The 19,493-nt window shown below is 41.1% G+C and overlaps 1 protein-coding gene across 13 annotated transcripts in view; it reads right to left on the reverse strand.

Moving 5' to 3' along the window:
* UBR5 (ubiquitin protein ligase E3 component n-recognin 5) overlaps positions 1 to 19,493 on the reverse strand; it is a 98,866-nt gene that overhangs the window by 52,946 nt on the left and 26,427 nt on the right. For 8 of the 13 annotated variants that reach the window (XM_089658276.1, XM_089658283.1, XM_089658274.1 and 5 more), the window contains 16 exons: positions 18,522 to 18,638; positions 18,314 to 18,424; positions 17,425 to 17,579; positions 15,770 to 15,887; positions 13,817 to 14,001; positions 11,375 to 11,484; positions 9,553 to 9,665; positions 9,236 to 9,379; positions 8,934 to 9,045; positions 7,748 to 7,902; positions 7,469 to 7,666; positions 7,032 to 7,248; positions 3,565 to 3,691; positions 2,689 to 2,837; positions 2,025 to 2,120; positions 1,734 to 1,857 (listed from right to left, as the gene is read on the reverse strand). In XM_089658276.1, the coding sequence (XP_089514402.1) occupies positions 1,734 to 1,857; positions 2,025 to 2,120; positions 2,689 to 2,837; positions 3,565 to 3,691; positions 7,032 to 7,248; positions 7,469 to 7,666; positions 7,748 to 7,902; positions 8,934 to 9,045; positions 9,236 to 9,379; positions 9,553 to 9,665; positions 11,375 to 11,484; positions 13,817 to 14,001; positions 15,770 to 15,887; positions 17,425 to 17,579; positions 18,314 to 18,424; positions 18,522 to 18,638 (2,231 nt within the window). The remainder of the gene's footprint in view (positions 1 to 1,733; positions 1,858 to 2,024; positions 2,121 to 2,688; positions 2,838 to 3,564; positions 3,692 to 7,031; positions 7,249 to 7,468; positions 7,667 to 7,747; positions 7,903 to 8,933; positions 9,046 to 9,235; positions 9,380 to 9,552; positions 9,666 to 11,374; positions 11,485 to 13,816; positions 14,002 to 15,769; positions 15,888 to 17,424; positions 17,580 to 18,313; positions 18,425 to 18,521; positions 18,639 to 19,493) is intronic. The other 5 variants (XM_089658282.1, XM_089658280.1, XM_089658277.1 and 2 more) reach the window with 3 other exon arrangements.

A 19,493-nucleotide genomic window follows, 5' to 3' on the forward strand; every position in this document is an offset into this window, starting at 1 on the left:
AAGGGCACTGGAAGAAGGGGAGGATCAGAAGTCAGGATCAAACAGTGTTTTAAACACAATGCAGAGGATTAGGTTCCACAGAAAGTATAAGCATGCTTTAATAAATAAATATATATTTATTTTTTAAACCGCAGTCTATGGTGCCGCTCCGTAAACGCCTGGCGTTTGCGGTGTGGTTGAAAGGCGTGTTAATACCATTAAAGTGGAGTGTAAAAGATGTAGGAGTGTTAATACCATTTAACTTCACTATAGGCGTTTGTGGTGCGGTTTTAACGCTTGGCAAATGCCTATCATCCAACTCAAAACCACGCATCGGGCGTTTGGGGAGCATTAAAAACGCTTCCCAAATGCCTAATGCCTGTCAAATGCTATAGGGGCGTTTGGCAAGAGTTAGAAATAAAGTCAAGTGTGAACGAGCCCTAACGCATCCTTTTGGAGGTTCAGCACCCAGCCAAACTTCTCTAGGATTTGAACTGTCTGCTGGACATTGAATATCAGTTTCTGATCTGAATGTCCACAACAACAACAACTGGAGAAAACACCTTGGTAACACTCTTGGTGCCATGAACAGGCCTGAAAGGCAATGCCACAAATCGAGAGACAATCCTCTACTGAGAATCAGAGAAATCATTGGTGAGGCTTTAAAATCAGATTATGAAAAATAGCATCCTCTGTATCCACCAACATCTGGAAGTTACCCTGTTGAAGTAATCACTAGCCAGATGGATTCGATCCTGAACTTCTGTACTTTCAGGAATCTGTATAGACCCTTGAGGTCAAAAATAGGCTGGATGTCTGTTTCGCTTGGAAACAGACAGGTTGGAATAAAAGCTGAGACACCTATATTGTGTCCCTGAAGATACCCTTAAAGTGATTTTGATAAAAACTGTGCATTTACAGTTTTTGACAGGTACCCGCTTCCCACTTCTGGTCCGATCACCTAGGCGATCGGAAACGGAAGGTGTACGCCCTCCCTGTCGTCTTTTGGGACACGTGACAGGTCCCAGAAGACTACAGGACCATTCATGAAGCGCAGCACTACTCGCTCATGCGCAGTGGGTACCCGGCTATGAAGCCGCAAGCAGTCACAGCCGGGTGCCCACAATGAAGATGGCGGCCTCCAGGAATACAGGACGGCAGGTGAAACGGACTGCAGGGGGCACACCGAGAGACGAGTAAGTGGCTGTTTTCTAAAAGTCAACAGTTTTTGTAACTTCTTTTATTTTTTGACAGGGTGAGCAGAACTGCGCTTTAAGTTCTGCCTTTAAAAACCACTTTTAGCGCATAAAGCATGGAGAAAGAAAAGCAGCAAAATTCAAGTTCATAGCCTCAGGATACTATGCTGTAGACCCATTAGCCTGTGACATCCCGAGTCTAGGTGGCCGTTAAGAGCCGTAAGCATCTCCACATCCTCGCTAGTAGAAATGCTGCTTCATTATGAGCAGGATATGCATTTAGAATTGGAGGAATTGGAAGTTCAGTATTTCTTACAGAACTGGGATGTAGGCTTCTACTTTAGAGTCCAAGGCTGGTTGCTTATATGAAGGAACCCCTTCCTAGATCCTGAAGGGTAACAGTCTTGCGTTTTCCTGCTTCTCTTTACTTCCGCACAAATCAGTGGTAGGAACACTGTTTATACACTTGTACTGAAAACCAATTATTCCATATGTGACTCAAATTTCACATACATGTTAATTCATAAAGATTTCATTCATTCAATGAGAGGGACATACTTAGCAGAAAGAAGGTCTCTGAGGTATGGCTGCAGAACTATGCTATCACACAATAATTTCAGGATGAAGTGAGCATTAGCTTTGCGATCCTTGGACTCCACTACAGAAGGCTCTGAAGAAGGACCTACAACAAAAATATACTGAGTGTAAAATCATGGAAACATAAAATCAAGGCTGTATACAGCAACAGTAATTCCAGAATAGCAAATTTGTACACCAAGCTAAACTGCATTACATTAACGAGTAGAGGGATTGGATTGAGAGCTTATAGAAAAGTAAAAGCAGTTTCACCTGGTATGGTTGATGTACTAGGCCCTTGACCTGTGCCAGTGGATGCTGTGGTAAGGGATCCTACTGCAGGGGCCAGGATAAAATCTATATCACCATCTTTCAGAAAAGAGAACAGCATGATGTTTACCAACACATGAGTCATTTACAATCCTGGATGTATTCCCCACATCTACATATTTTGCAGAAAGCACAATGATAAACAACAAAACAGAAAGATCAAAGAACCAACCATCATGTATTTGATTTTCTCAGTAATAAAAAGCAACGCATTTTACTATTGAGAATATACGAAAGCACACAAGCAAAAAACATACATGAAACCTCCGGTGGGATATTTATTGATGAACTACCTCCCACCAGTTTCAAGCCCCACAGCTCCCAATCAGGTGAAATATATATTTAAAAAAAAACTTAACTGCAACTTTGTGTACAAAGAGACTAAAGAGTTCTTCAAAGGTTTTATTTATGTCAAGGAATTTGTGCAAGAGGGAGTTCTTAGGGACAGAACCCCTGCAATTCAAATAGTTGGGTTACCATTAAAAATATAGGACAGAAATTAATTGTCCAACAAACCATGAAGTATATTCACCACTGTAGTTTCACATTTGTACAGTAAAACTTGTGACCCCCCATTGATCAAACCCATTTATCCTATAGCACTCACCTGGATCCATAGCAGGTGGGTCTGGCACCCAGCTTGGTGGAGCTATAGGAGGAGACACTGGATCCTGGTGATCACTTGAAGCTCCAGCTTCATGTCTCCCCAGTCCTGCCGCGCGAAGAGACCGTCTCATCATTTCCCTCAGTCTTAAACTGACAAGAGATCACAACAGTATTGAAACATCTTTTACAGCAGAATATATGATTGCTATGCAATAACAGTTACTATTTCCCAAGTAATAAAACACACACACACACACACACACGATATATCACTACAAAAAAAGTGTGAAAATATCCAAAATGTAATGCTGTACTCTATACATCAAGATAAAATAACCCTATCACTGCAAGGTCCGTGCGCTGCAGTGACCAGGATGTGTAAATCTGACAAGCAGACTGCTGCTTGTCAGATGGAAGCACCCACCCAACCAGTGTGGCTGGAAAAGAATGTAATGCAATGCGATCTGCATTGCTTTACACTCATTGGAGCCATCCAGGGTCTTTGTAATCTTCAGGCCTAAAATAATTTTTTAAACGTGGCAACCAAAAGCCTTAAAAGCAGATGCCCAGGAAGCAGTAACAAAGCCAATTACTTGCCACAGCTGCAGCAGTTTCCTGCACACCAATATATACTTTGAACTCTAGCTAAAAGTACTCCAAAAATGGCAAAGCAACACACTAAAGTCTACATCACCCAGAAAAGAATCTTTACTAGCAAAATTCATGCTGAAAGTTTTCAAAAGAACAGAAACACCAAAATCTGCTTAAATCATATCAGATGTCTGCATAAATGGATTTTCTAACCACACATTTGAACACAGTATTTCAGAGATTATATAGTCTGCAGCATGAACTGCATAAGAATTCTCAGTCTTACCTGCGGCTACTAGAGGATCCAGCTCGATTCCCAGGACCATTGCTGGACACGACAGAGATGGCATTAGCTATAGCTTCTACAGCAGATAATCTCTCTGCAAATGTGTTCCTCTCTGAGCGCTCTGCTTCTGAAACAAAGAGAACAATCATTTGCATTCTTTAGAAACATGCTTCCCTAGATTATTCATTCCTTACGACCATCCTTAAGATAACTAAACTACAATGGAAGTCATTTACAAAAACTGGAGAGTGAAAAATCGAGTGTAACTCTGCATAGGTTCCAAGTTTTATTGCCAAACCTAAACTGAACAAGCTGAAGTTAGAAACGGATTGGCTACCATGCACAGCTGCACTCGATTCTGAATGCACCAGTTTCAGGAAATTTTTCCCAGTGTGTAGTATTTAAAGCAGGCCATCTCTTACACCTTTCATAATAGCGGTGACACAAAAACTTCCCTTTCAAATGGCAGCCTGTTCCCATTAAATAGTTGGGTATCTACATCCCCTGTGATCTCTCCAAGTTGTTGGTTTTGAGCTATACCCCACATATAGCATATCCGTTTACAGAAACAGACACTATTCACAAGGATAGGACCCACAACTCCCCAATTTTCTAACCCGGACTTTCCACCAGAACTAGGAATCCAATGCTTTCTTTTGTGGTCCAGTGATAATACCACGCTGGTCCAGACTCTGGTCAATGGCAAAATTCCCCCACTTAGCTCATTGACTTGTAGAACTCCCAACAAGGTATGAATTGGCTACAGTATGGTCAGCTTTGGACTTGTATCAATTCTCTGAACAGTTCAACAGACCTCTGTGGAACTTCAAGCACTTCTTGTTACAGGAGCAGAGACCTACCCATGTCCTCCACCATTTACAAAATGTTAATAGCTGTATACTCTTCTGAAGAACTTTCATTTTTGACCAGATGAGAATCAGAGACGGGTTTGTCCATTTAAAACACCAACTTGAATTTATCCCTGTTATTCCTTTCCCTTCCCTCTTTCCTTTCCCCTCTCTCCCCCTTTTAACATTAAATGAGAGACAGAACACATCTTGATGGTTCATGACAGCGTCAGTCCTTGAACCATCCTAGTCTACTGCAATTTCTTTTTCTCTATGAATCAATACCACATCCTGCATGAATGCTGTTTGGTCTATGCAGGAATCAGTCTCAAGTATTCCAATAAAGCACTTTCCTTGCTTCATAGTTAATCAGTACTGAAGCCATGTGCCTTATGTGCTCCCTAACCCTGCTAGGTTGAAGTGCTATAACCTAGTCTGTTTGCCTTTGATCTTAGATATCGTGCGAACCTTTTGTTTCCTGATATGTTACGTCACATGCTGTTTCATACCATAATGTCTATTGTACTTTATAAATCTAGGGGTATGGTGAGTGTACTTATCTCCACTGTCTACTAATTCTGTAGAAATTTGCATTGTTTTCATTTTTTTTTTATTTTTCCCTTACTTGTAAATATGTGAAACTTACAAGAATTATACAGAATAGTGCTGCTCAGAATATGTTAATATATATATATATATATATATATATATATATATATATATATAAATAAATCACTCTTTAGCTCCGTGTGATAGCAATCAATAGTTTATTCTCCAAACCAAAACAGAGCTCACCTCACCCTGTATATTGTAATTAAGCTGTTCTTTTGGGTGATCAAAATTGTACCACTCAAAATAACGTACAAAGAAGTGCAAGTGTGTGTACATATACATAAGAGGGATGTGATCACAGGTAACATTATTCCCAAAGAACCCACTGCATAATCCTACACAACCTACACTTCTAGAAAAATGTTCATGAAAAAACAGGGATTATTGGTTTGCACAGGTTACATGTTTACATTGACTAACTGCATCTAAATCAATTTCTCTCTGACCATACCGTATACCAGCAGCCAAAAGCCACTTAAGTGCACAAACAAAATGTGCTTACTCATTTCATCCGTGCCCTCAGATAATTGATCTCATCCTCCCCCTCCATGCAGGTGCATACTTAAGATCAGATGCCCTATGTCCCCAGAGGATTGTTTACATCCCATGCCACAAGTATTTTCTGCCCATGTCAGCGCAGTAAAGTCCCACAGAAGTCTATGGGGCCCATCTCCCTGCCTGTCAGGCAAAAGTAGGAAAAATTTTACAGATTCCTCTAAAGAAAGCTTCAGCATTTGGGCTGTCCCTATGCGCTTTTGTTTTTGCCCTGTGTTAACGTGTGTGAAAACCATACAAAGTAAACCAGCCAGTGGCAGGCTGGTAGAAAAACATTTTTTTCCTTTTCAACACTGCAGCCCAGACTTTTCAGCTTTCAACACAGGAGTAACAGAAGTCTGTGTTCCCCAAACCTGGTTTATGGTTCTTCTTCCAACACTCTTACATCACTCCAGGACACAACAGTGGACATAGAGGGCGGGGGGGAGAGAGAGAGCACAATAGGAAGTTTTGAATGCTGCCCGAGGGTGGAACAGAGGAAAAAACAGGAGACACAGGCTGTCTGAGAAGTACGATAGTTCTCCTATAGCAGACACCGCTGGTGGTTAGTCACAACAACAAAAAAATAAATATGAAATAGTAGACTCAAATAACCCTCATTCTAATGCAAGTATAACAGTAAAAATATCTTAAAAAAAACGGATTCTTGTTATACTCACGTTCTGTTGGCTCAACTGCATCAAAGTGACCTCTCTGACAGTTACAACTCTAATAGCAAATGCCAAAAACTTATATATGTGCATAAATGTATTTGATGCAGCTAGCCGATCTGAACACGTACTGCTGTACATACAAACCAAAAATCTTTATGAGAGGGACAAAGTGGAAGAAAAGCCGAAGTAACTATTCTTAAAATTGTTCTCTCCTCCTCCGATCTAACTGTACAAAAAATTATTTGTATACTTATTCTGAATCCGTTCTGGTCACATGACCTCGCAGTTCTGGCTCCCTGTGTCAGTGAATGGCTGCTGCAAGGGAGAGGAGGTTGCGCAGACACTAGCTGGGATATGGGACACTATGTGTAACATCACGGCTCCGGGAATTCCCAAAAGTTGAACGCTCCCTGAGCCAGAGCTGCAGGATCACATGACAGGACCAGAGCGTATTAAAAATAAGTACACTTTTTCTTTTTATACAGGTCAGTTAGGAGGATGGCGGAGGGAACAGGTTTAAGTTAGAAATTAAAGTGGAAAAAAAGCCTAAATCTTGTATTGTGTAGCTTCCTTTAGCTCCTCCCCCAGACTGCACACTAGTGCACACACAAAAGTTGCAGAAATACATTTTTAACATGCTTACTGCACTTAATGAGGCAAAAGTGGAATAGTCACTATAGACAATATGCTACCACTAATTTTGTTACTCCTTGTAACTAAAACCATGCTAATAAATGAGTGAACTCAATCTCTGGACCTCTTTATATAGTTGAAATAAAACTTAAGTTTGTTTGTTTACCCCTACCCTCCTCCTCTTTAGTCTCCTTGTTGCTCGTTGGAAAACACACAGACACACAGGCGTGCAAGATGTTTCGATTGCCATCACACCGGTGGCTGAGGAAGGTCTGCAACATCTGGGTGTTTTGATCCAGAACCACTCCTTGCTCCAAGTTCACTAGGTACTGCCTGCAGGCCTCATAATCACAGCGCAAAATATGTTGCATCAAGGTTTGTTTCTGAAACACCAGGAAAAAATTGACAAAAGAATAAGAGAAATACTTTTTTGCAACAGAAAAAAAACATCAGTTAAAAGGTAAAGCTTAGAAGACCAGAATACTAACATTACAAAGTTTTTTGTACTAGTTTAAACATTCAGAAATCAACTGAAATGCGTAAGCACTGGTGACTGATAGATTACAGTAAAGAGGTCAAACAACTGGATGTAACAATTTATACCTCAACAGCCATGATAATAATCGCAGCCTTCTTCTTGATGGTAGAGTTTGCTGGGAGATTAGCCAGGGAGTGAACTCCCATACCAAGACTGCTGATTGGGGGAAGGTCCAACCAATCAGGGTCTCTGATGCCACCCATGCAGTCTTTTGCCATGGGATAAATTGTTCCATTTCCATCTCTTAGAATAATAGGAGACTCCTAAAACAAAACCACATGTATTCATTTATTCCAGGACTTCATAAAGGCAAATAAAAAGGTTCCAAAAGGTAAATTACAGACCTGTCCAGCTGTGAATATAGCCACATTTCTCTCATTCTGACCGAGAAAAGCAATGCTGCTGGTTGGGAAATTGTTTTCTTGTTCAGCTTTCCCAGTAGCAAGATCAAAAATACAGTACCGCACCCATGTTCCAGTCTTCAAAACAGCATGAACCCCTGAACACAGCAATAAAACAAAACAGCTTCAAGATGAGGACAACACAAACCAGCGTAAAACAAGCATTAAAGTGCAACTAAATGCAAAATAAAATACAAAAATTGTGGACAGGCAGGTTCCTTACTGCAGAAGACACATGTGCAGCTCCTATACATTTCTGGCACAATGCTAATGTGTCGGAATGAATGACTCCCACACGTGCGGGTGTGACATCCTGCACTGACCAATCACGATGGCCGAAGACCAGCACCCAGAAGAAGTTGTGGAGAAGATGCTGGTGAAGGAGCTTATGGCAGCATAGGCAAATCTTGCCTTTGGTTCTGCTTTACAATGTACACAACTGATACTGGATAAAACCGAGGGTCTACTGAATTTATGTTTTAGATAAGGTGGAGAAGGGCTGGAACTTCTGAGAGATGTACTAACCTTTTTCCTACCAAACAGGCTTTTTCAACAGCATGCCTATACCTGCAGCTCCCTTATTCCTATCCTGACAGATTCTTACTAAGGAACAAAGCTTCAGTCCCTGGGATGGTCCCATGCTCTGTTTTTTGGGCTGAGCTAATTTGGGAAAGTCACGCAAAGTAAAAGAGCCACAGCATGCCTTCAGTGATACTAAATAATCTTTAGCTTGAGCCATGAGCCTAGCTATTAGTGCTGCATTTGGAAACTTTGGCTAAAAAGGTCCATGTCAGGAAGGCTGACCTTTGCTGTAGGTCACAATTATCTAGGGTTTTTCCTCTAACAACATAATCACCTCTAAATAATTCTAATTATTAAACAATATACAGTCAAAAAACACATTTGCAGAAGCCATGAGCAAACACGAAGTTAAAAAAAATATGCCGATGTGCCTGACCTCTTAGTGCACCAAGCTGAAACCTAGGCACGAGTATAGACTTGGGAGAGGATCAATTCCTTTCTTAATGTCCATCCTGTCAATGGTAGGTCCTATACCACAAAAGGGTCTTCTGTGTGCCATGTAAAAATATAAGAGGGAACCTCAATTGTGTCTGGTTTTAAAAATTACCTTTAGAATCCACGTTCACAGCCAAGATTTCAGTCTTTTCAGGAATACACAACTTTTTGGGTGTTCTCTGGAAACAGTCAGGGACCTTGGGTGTTCCACCTGTTTTCACCACCTACAACAGTTTCAAAGCTAATTACTGCATGATAAAATTCATCACTATACAACATCCAACCACATGTTAAGTATCCTATCAGAGACCTTTAGTAAAACGATTAGACATGTAAAAGAAAATGTATAGAAAATTTTGCTTACAAGTTTAATGTTCAGTAAAAAGAAAGTTTAATGTCGTAGTGGTCACCTACCTGAAGTTCATCTATCCTCAGGAGTCGACAATCTTGGAGAAGTGAAGACGGGTCAGGATCACAGCCAGGAGTGCACTGACTGCTGGTACTATTTGATGTACCAGGGAACTTCACAGCAACATAGGCACCATCCACCTTCAGTACCTAAAATCAAAGTAAAGATTAAGTTAGTCATGCAGTTATAAAAAAAAAAAAAACCTTAGTCAAAAGCTGCTGCATACACTGCTAAAACATTTTGAATAAGAGAAACGTTTAATTGAAATAAACTGCATAGAATTTCAAAAGCTAGAAATATGAAAAAGACAGGAGATACGAACCTTGCCCACGGGTACATTTTTGACATCCTCAACAAAGACCACCTCCCTGAGAGACCACTGTTCTTCATTAACCTTCTCTTCCTCCTTAGGAGCTGGTGTGGATCGCCTGCGTTCTAAAAGAACAAACTTTATACACACTATACAAAAAGCCATCTTAGACACCAATATTTTACTATGAAGTGGATGACTTCCTCTTACTGGGAAACTAAAAGGGTTTCCTTTTAGTCAAGCGTCTTGGTAATTTTATTCCCAGCCCTTAGCAACTGAGGGATTTTAGCATTTGTAAAGCTATGATAGTAAGGCTGGGGGTATACAGGTCCTTAGCTGACAGCCAATAGTTGGGCCCACAGGGAAGATCAATTCAAGTATTACACTTTTTTTTATGACTTCTCTGCCTGGCTTCCCTACCTCTTCTCTGCTGCAATACCCACTACTTGGTGACTAACATCCCTGCTACTGCTCAACCTCATCTTTTGACCCAAGACAATGGACACATTTTCACTCCAATGTTAATACCCTTGACCTTCTATTCTATTCTCCCATCTCTGCACTCCTGGCAACCTTACAAACACCCCCTTTCCTCTCTCTGATCACAGAAACCTGCACCACTTTAACCCTTCACTTCTCTATTCTGCTACTGACCACCTCTATGCATGAATGCTGCTGGCAGAATCATCTACCTTACCAACCGCTCAGTGTGCCACACCCCTCAGCCATTCCCTCCACTGGCTTCCAATTGCCCACCGAATTAAATTCAAAACGTTAGCAACAACATACAAAGCCATTCACAACTCTCCACTGAGCTAAATCACCAATCTTGTCTCCAAATATCACCCAAACCGTCCTCTCCACTCCTCTCGTGACCTCCAGCTCTCAAGTCTCCTCCTCCCATGCTGGTCACCAGGAGTTTGCCAGAGCCTCCCATACTCTGGAACCCACTCTACCTTAGTCTGCCTGGCTATCCCCTACTCTGGCTCCCTTTAGGCAATCCCCGAAAACTCATCTCTTCAGGGAAGCCCATCATGCCTCCGAATACACATCACTTCCATCAGCTCATCTCCCACAGTTAGAACCTTTTGTACCACTTGCCCCACCCTATTAGATTGTAAACTCTTAAAGTGTTACTAAACCCAGGACCCTGCATTCACTATATCTGGTCTCCCACAGTACACACAACATGGAAGTGCAATTATTTTACTAAATATAAATTGCTAAATACCTTTTTTCATCAGCACTTAGAGCAGTCTTGTGACTTCTATCAGTGTCCAGCAGAGCACTGGTTACAGCCTGTAGGAGTTTTCTTTTCTGCTCTAGGAGAATGCAAAACCCCTGACCTCTGTCTGGCCAGTGCCGATTGGCCCTGTGCTGATCACATGCACCTCCCAAGAAGAAGAAGAAAAAAAAAAAACCTCTCTAGCAATGTACACTAAAACTGAGCATGTGCAGAGTGTCTCCATGATATGTCTTATCAGGAGATAAGAGGGAGACACTGGAAGAAGGGGAGGATCAGAAATTGATTTTTACACAAAGCAGAGGATTAACTCCTTAGGTTTCACAGTGAGTATAACAAACATGCTTTACTCCAGATACAGACTGCTTTTACTGTTGTGGGTTTAGTAACACTTTAATCCTCTTGTTTTGTTTGTACTGTAGCTGTACTGTCTCTTTATATTGTAAAGCACTGCGCAAACTGTTGGCATTATACAAGTCCTGAATAATAACAAGGATTGCACTTTCAGCAAACATGCTACAGTCCATGTGGTTGTTAACAAGATAGAAAAGATAAGGAAAACATACCCCAAACACTCCGCTATGGACTTACTGTAAGGCATTGAAGCACTGCTGGCAATTGAAGAAGCATCACTACAGGTAGATGCTGGAGATGGAGGAGGCCCCATTTCTGTCTTTACAGGTTCTTGTTTACTTTCGGGCCTTAGTGAAATAAAAAAAAATAAAAAATGATATAGATCACAAATTTGAACATATACTTCACTCCACATATCCACAATTCTACAGCCATGTTATATGCACCATACAGAAAGAAATTTTAAAAAGCAGTCCTATGTGAACTGCCTATATAGGACCAATAGGAAGTTCCTCCTCTATGGTTTATACTTTAAAGACACGATAAATTAGGACTTTTGGCTTACCAATAAAATCATTTTCTTGGATTACATAACAGGACAGAGGAATTCATATTCATGACTACTCGGGTTACATGCAGCCACAAGTGAACGGACACTGGCCCAAAAAAAAAGTAATCCCCACCAAGGCATAACCCCTCCCAGCCTGATTGTGTAACAAGCAGTGAGAAATAGACTACCCCTTTAGTTAGGGGTAAGCATCACAGGAACAGAGGGAAAGATGAGAGATCAGAAATTGTTGTGAGGGGTGTAGGGACTGTGTTCCACTAGGAGGATTTGGTCATTGCTACCATCTTCCCCAATACCTTCATGCATGTTCCAACAACTTCAGGAATTCCTTCTAGGCTCAAAGACAGGCATTTCTCCTGTGGAAGCCGTATCTTTGCCTGTACCGTGTCGAGTACCAAGCCTACGTATCCCAGATTCTCGGTCTGAAAAAAGGCCAACTTCTGCACCCAGGAAAACCTCTGCAGGACTGCCATATTGCTGAACATTTGTTACAGTTTCTAAGCAGATTTCTACCTGAGAAGCCGGTTATACAGTTACCTCACAATGAGGATACACCGGGTCCTCAACAGCCCCAGAACCAGAGCCAGCACCTTGGTAAACACTCTGGGGGCAGCGGCGAGTGTTTCAACTTTACAGGCTTAGTCAGATCTTTCTCACCAGTTTCCTCCGATTGCTTAGCCTCACTAAAATAGAGAAGAGCTCCTAGGTTTGTGTCCCAGGCGTTCCAAAGCAGTGAAAATCCTAACAGCTGATCATGCAGGCAAGATATGCCTAAGCTACAGAAAATTCAACACTTGACACAAAGAAAGTGTTGCAGCTGCTGAGCTTTTAAAAAGGTCTGAACCCCAGATGGAAGACACCCAGCTGACAGTAGTGTCTGCTTATGCCAAAATAACCATGTGGCAAGTCTCCATAAGTAAACAAGTGTCTAAATCTTTTTTGTGCTCGTTGCTGAAGTAGCGGTAACTGTGACGATGTTGGGCTGAAGGTGCCGAATCAGAGTAGATCCCACAGTGTGGTGCAAACAGTGCAGGACCAGGAGCTCCTGAGCAAGCATTTGCTACTACTGGGGTCTATTAAAGTTTATGCATACATACGCAATAACCTTGTCCACTCTACCACATATTGCCCCATAACACAGGAACACTGCCATATGATCCAGTTAACATCAGAGACAATCCCCAGTCCATAATTTCAGGGTCAGGAAGGTCAACAATTGACACTCATTATGCGCAGGGGTATCCTGCAACTCAACTCGCCTGCGGAGGGATGACGCCTCTGAACTTTTACTGACATTACAGGCTGCCCCCATTCTTGCATGCAGGACCTGGGTACAGTTCCTTTTGGCCATTGATCCATAGTGACAGATTTAGTCCTTTCCAATCAGTGATGTTAGGAACAAGCCAGGAAATCTTCAGACATTTGTAGACAGAGCAATCACTTAAAGACTGCTAAAAACTGGGGCTTAACTGAGCTGGAAAGGATTATGCCTGGGTGGGAATGTCTCTTTATTTGGCTAGAGTCCATTCACCTGACAGTAGCAGCACGTAGTCATGAATATTAACTCTTCTGTGTCTGGTGATGTACGCATAAGAAAAGTAGCTTTCCAAAGTCTATGGTCTTTGCACCAAGACACAAAAAGAAAAAATCTAAAAATAAAAACTATATATGGCTTCCTTCATGGAAAGATGATATAAAAGCTACTACTGCCAACCAACAAAACACAAAATTAAAAATGTTGGCACAGAATTTACAATACTAAGACTTGTGATCATATTTGATAATCAGTTGTGCTCACCCTACTGTTCTAACTAAAGACAACTAAGGCTTATGGGAACAGTATACAATGGGATCATAGGGTGGTGTCAGCAGGTAAAATTATTTGCACACTTGTTTTAGGCTACTGACACAAAAGGTTCTGAAGCCATTCTAAACAGCATAAAAGCTAGCAACTGCATAAAGGAGGGGTAAACGGTGGCAGACTACTTTTTCTCTTGGTATAGATTTTCTTTAATGATGATTTAAGAAATTCTACATCTGTAAACATAATAAATTAATGTTTTGAACACTGCTGAGACAAAAGTCTTTCCTAAACTGAATAGGGATCTCACTTGGCTTCTGTGGTCTTGCTGGACTTCTCCATGTTCTTCAAGCTCTCTGGAGACCTCAGCTGGAACCGGCAACTATCATTCATATTCCACACTGACTCCATTAGGACACCAACTTTTGGAATGCCAGCACTGATGGAAAACGCCACTGCACCCGCATGATACAGCGGGTTATTTCTCAAGCAAACCTATCAAATACACAAGACATTTGGGATAGGCCTTCACAAACCGAGACAAGCAAGCATACACAGAAATCTTATTTGCCCTATTAGCAGCCAAAAGCACATATTACTAGAAATTAAAATACAGACTGATGGCAGAAAGACACAGTGATAGATAAAGTCTTCCCCCCGCCCACTGTTTTTTCCTTCAACTTTTTGCTTGAGTGAGTATAGGACAGCAATGGGCAAACTACGGCCCGCGGGCCGTATATGGCCCGGCGGACCTTTTAATCCGGCCCGCGGAACTAGGCTCCCGCTAGGCTCCTCTCACAGTCCGCCCTGAAGACCGGTGTAGCATGAAAATCTGTCTCCTATGAGGATCTGTCCCCCTCGACGTACCTGCGCATGTGCCGGAGATCGCCGATCAGCTGCTAATGCCTGAAACTGGCACATGCGCAGATACGTCGAGGGGGACAGATCCTCATAGGAGACAGATTTTCATGCTACACCGGAACGGCGCGGGAGCACGGCGAGAGGAACGCGCGGAGCAAAGGTAAGTGAATTGACACAGGGGGGACTTGGGGACTTAATATGGGGAATGAATTAATATGGGGAATGAATTACTATAGGGGGGATGAATTACTATAGGGGATGAATTACTATGCTTACTATGGGGGAATATTACTATACTTACTATGGATGACACATACACATCATTCATCTACTCTTGGTCCGGCCCCCGGGTCCAATATATGAACCCATTGCGGCCCTCAAGTCAAAAAGTTTGCCCACCCCTGGTATAGGATCTATGTTTCTCCCAGGTATGTTTATATTCACTTATTCCTAACTACCTCTGTAGAAGTCGGTTTCAAGCGCAAACTACGCTTTCTGTAAAAATGCTAAGGTTAGATTTGAGCTTTCATCCCACTAGTTTGATGTCATGTCCCCATGTTTTTGATCTTAAGTTCCTATAAAAAAAATACTGCCCTCTTGAATGTTGTTCACACCATGATGCAGAGACGTCAGTTCTTCTGCACGTGTTCTGCAAAGGCACAACAAAATCAATTGTTCTCTATATGCCCTGTTCACAACAAAACACTAGTATTGCGTGCAGATTTTTTCTGTGAAGGAATCTGCAATATGTATAAAACTCATTGAAGCGTGCATAAAAACAGATGTCTCTGCAAGTGAAATCTACGCGTCAGTTTCCATCAGTTTTTTTGTATGGTGTGAACGAGGCCTAAAAGGTTTCAGTTATGTCCCCCTTTCCTCAAAACTGTACATATTACGTTTTTGCAGATTCTACCAATACAAATATCCTATTTCAGTCTGCAAGTAAGCTTGAAACAACCTGTGTTAATGTGGACAGTTTACCAAAGGCATTATTAGGATTAAGAGCACACAGAATATTACTAGTACTGACTGAAATTACCATTCTATTAAATAAGCGTTGCACCAATACTAAGCATTTGCACGAGTACTGAGCAAATGCTCCCATACTAAAACAGATACCTTCAAGCACTGGCGTAGCTACTGGGGTCACAACTGCCACCCTGCTCCAAGAGGCCTGTGCGGCACATTGTGTCAGTGGCCCCAGGAAGGGCATTCTGTACTAAGAGGGGCCTGTATTGAGGACTCCCTATACAGAGGATATGGTCTGGCAGGGGTGTCACAACATAAAAAAAAAAAAAATATAGGTATCGATAATTGGTATCAGCCAGTACTTGAGAAACAGTCTTAAAACTGGTATTGGTGCATCCTTACATAAAATGCATTTTAAATAAAATGTCCTCACCTGGGTACCAACTGTGATATTTGGAAGTGAAGAAATTCCAGCACTGGATTTGGGTTTTTTATTTTTTGCTCGTGCTTTTTCAAGCATCTTCTTCCTCTGACTGAAAGGTACAACTCCCCTAGAGGACAAAAGAAGTTGTAAGTCATGTATGCCTTACAGATGGCAGAAGTGGTAGAGGGGACACTGGGATATTAACAAAAAGACACATTTGGCATGAGCATGTCTCCACTCCAAGATTTTCCTCATTACACAACCCCAGACAGTAACAAACTCCACCTAAACCTAATTATCTCCTATGACTATCAAGTAAAAAAACAAAAAACAAAACAAAAAACCCCCACGTGTGGGAAGTCTGCCTGTTTGTGAAAGAGGTAGAGCAGGAGGTGATTATGGACCGCAAGTGAAGAAAAATAATGCAAAAATGATGGCCAAAACATGGGAATAGAGGAAAGAAGCAGAATGGCAACTGGGTGTGAACCAGTGAGGCATAAATGTAGAGACTGAGCATTACATTGGGAAAGCAGAATAGCAGATAATCATGACGTAAGGACAGAGGAGGCACAGGGTAAGCTGATCCAGTGCTTGGAATCAAGGGCAAGTGGAAATGAAGGATTGGAGACAAAAGATTGCAAGACTGAGGGAAAAAACAGAAGGCAAAATAAAAAATCTGATCATGCATATAGGAGAATGGGTAAGTTAGGGGTAAGCATTGCAGGGGGCAGAGGAAAAGATGGGAGATCATAAATTGAGAGGGGTGTAGGTAGAGAGGAGACACAGCTAATCGTGTTCCACTAGAAGGATTTGGTCATTGACTGTACATTGAAGAAAGGGGTGACAGAGAGGGGATCAAAGCCTAGGGAGGAGTCACATATGAACATTGTCACTGCCAAAGTCGAAGTTAAAGCTTTTAAAAAAATGTTTTAATTGCTCCAGCAGCGAAAAAAAAAATAAAAAATAAAATTGCTTTTGCATACAGAGGAACGAAACAGTGGAAAAGGGCTTAGAATAACGTAACAGCTCAGTCAGAGCTCACTAGTCAGATATTGCTTTAATGTCTTGGGTAGATACTCGCAGATCTTTTGCTTTTTTTCTTCTCTCTAGTTTTCCTGAGAAGATTACATAGGTAAGATTAAAACATAGCTATTCTTTGCCATCTGAAAATTGGTTCAGCCCACTGCAGCAGTGCTACATTCTGCCACTCCCCTCCCTTCCCACCTCTGGGCACCATTTTCCCCTCAAATATCCAGTAGCAGCTCTGTTCAGCCCTGCAGATAAACGAGCCTCTTTTCTTGCATGCCACCCTGTTTATGGTCTTCATACATCTGCAGACTCCAATATAAAGCAGATGGAGCTCAGGGAAAGGATACATCTCAAGGCGATACTTTCTACTCAGCCTTAAATGAACTGGCATATACAATCAGGGGTAAGGCTGTGCACAATGCATGAACAGAGAAAGCATCTTTTTTATACCACAAATATAATAGATACTACAAATACATATACACACATTTGTGCGTCTTAAAATTGTGTTTATGATGCAAAGCTTAAAATTGTCAACCAATGTACCTTCTCTATTCCTCTCTGGCTTGTTTCCTTTTTTTGGGATGTAAACATAAATCTATAAAGAATGCCATAAAAAAATAATTTCTACTTACCACCAATAGAGGTTATTTTCTAGTTGGGCACAGGTGTAAAGTGCACAGCAGTGTAGAGATACAATCTTCTCTCCCTGTAATTCAGGGAATACCTGGGCTGTGTGTTCTAATTTTGTAGCCACAGAACTAAGAGTTTCATCAACCCAAGTGGCAACCTAAAAAAAAATAAAAACACCTCTTAAAATGAGTGCATGTAACAAAAGGCTGAGGAGTCAGGCGATGAAAGCCACATTGTTAAAGTGCACATCTAGGTAACCTTTAATTTTTAGATTTGGATAGCGTGAGGGGAAGGGTTAAACACTTACAAAGTTTTTATGGCTGACTGTGTCCCTACTGGGGAGATCTACCCCTCTATTTGTACCGGTGACCATTGTCTCTAAGAAAATGAGGGGATTCCAATATTTTAGAGATATTCCCAGAAGAAATAAAAGGAAATCTTCCAATGGACACACCTATTTTGAGGACACTTCCACTCAATTTCAGAGATTTTTTTTCTCACTTCCTGTTGCGCCTCTGAAACAGGATGCAATGTGAAAACCTCCCCAATGCTACATAGCAAATAAACTGGCAGATCACAGCTGCCCTCTAACTTACTGTTGCGAATCTGAGACAGCAAGTAAGAGACATTTCCCTATTGCTACACAGATGGCAGGGGTTTTAAGCCAGCCCTACTCTTATCCAAAATAAGATCTGTCCAGACATACACACTTTAAACAAACTCAGACAAGTGTAAGTTTTACACTTTATAAAATATTACAGATGGATTATCTGTTATTAAAGCATACAATAGCTAGCAGGTTTCCACTAAGCATTTTATACAAAGGAACAAAAAATATACAAAAACACACTGAACAAATGAAGTAAAAAGGGAAGAATAAGTGCTCCAAACCTTGTTGCTTTCTGTAGCGACAGTAGCTCGTATGCTATTTGCAGAAAGGAGGACAATCTTTTCATTTGTCAAACCTAGAAAACTTGTCCTTGGATGATGAATCAAGGGGTTCTGCAGGGGAAAAAAGTGCCCTTGTAAACCAAAATTTCTAGAGAGAAATAACATACCAAGAACATATGTTGATATGCTACTGCAATTCACAACATACCTGTGGGTTCCTGTATGGTTCAGATTCTAACCACTTCCACTGATAAAGCTCTCCTTTGCTACTTACAGCAACTAGCTCAGAATATAGTGCCCCAATGGCAACAAATTTAGTTCCATCCTATATAAAAGAATACAAAACCATAGAAATCAGTTTGCATAAATAGTATATAAATAATATCTAACAATCTTGTCTTTTAAAGCAAAGAAAATACAGTATGGGCCTTTAATGGTAGTGAACAGGAACTTACAGTAACCCAGAGCAGCTAAAACTGTCCTAGCAGACACTGCTCTGGGCCATCACAAATCACTGCTCTTTTCAAAATATTAACTCCTGGTAACAACCTGTCACCAGTCTCTTGCACAAGCACCCCCTGGAAATGTGATCTCTTGTGAGAACCATAGCTTATAATCCACTCTATACTGGAAAGAAAGATACCACAGATGACAGATACAAGACTCACAAGGTCAACATCCCAAGACTATTACAATATAAGAATGTTCAAATAATTCATGTAAATCTATATCCTTTCATAACGTTAGTCATAACAGGCTCTTTAAAGTTAGTATAAATATTGTCCCCATATGCTATACATCATTCTAAATAGATAAGATCACATATCTAAATCACTACCAGACAATACCAACAGTGTCACAATTAAAGCCTCGTTCACACTATATGTGCAGAAAAACAGACACGCAGATTTCACTTGCAAAGACATCAGTTTTCATGCGTGCATCAATGAATTTTATACAAGATGCAGATTCCCACTCAGAAAAAAAAATCTGCACATGATATTAGTGTTGTGGTGTGAATAGGGCACATAGAGAAAATTTTATTTCGCTGTACCCTTGCAGAACACGGTCAGAAAAACTGATGTTTCTGCACCATGGTGTGAACGAGCCCTAAAGGACTGATACACAAAGGTTTTCCTTGATAATTTGGCATAATCACTATTCCAATTTCAAAAACATT

Source organism: Staurois parvus, unplaced genomic scaffold (assembly GCF_062004578.1).
Source record: "Staurois parvus isolate SC_StPar_1 unplaced genomic scaffold, SC_StPar_1.0 ptg001062l, whole genome shotgun sequence".
NCBI lineage: Eukaryota > Metazoa > Chordata > Amphibia > Anura > Ranidae > Staurois > Staurois parvus.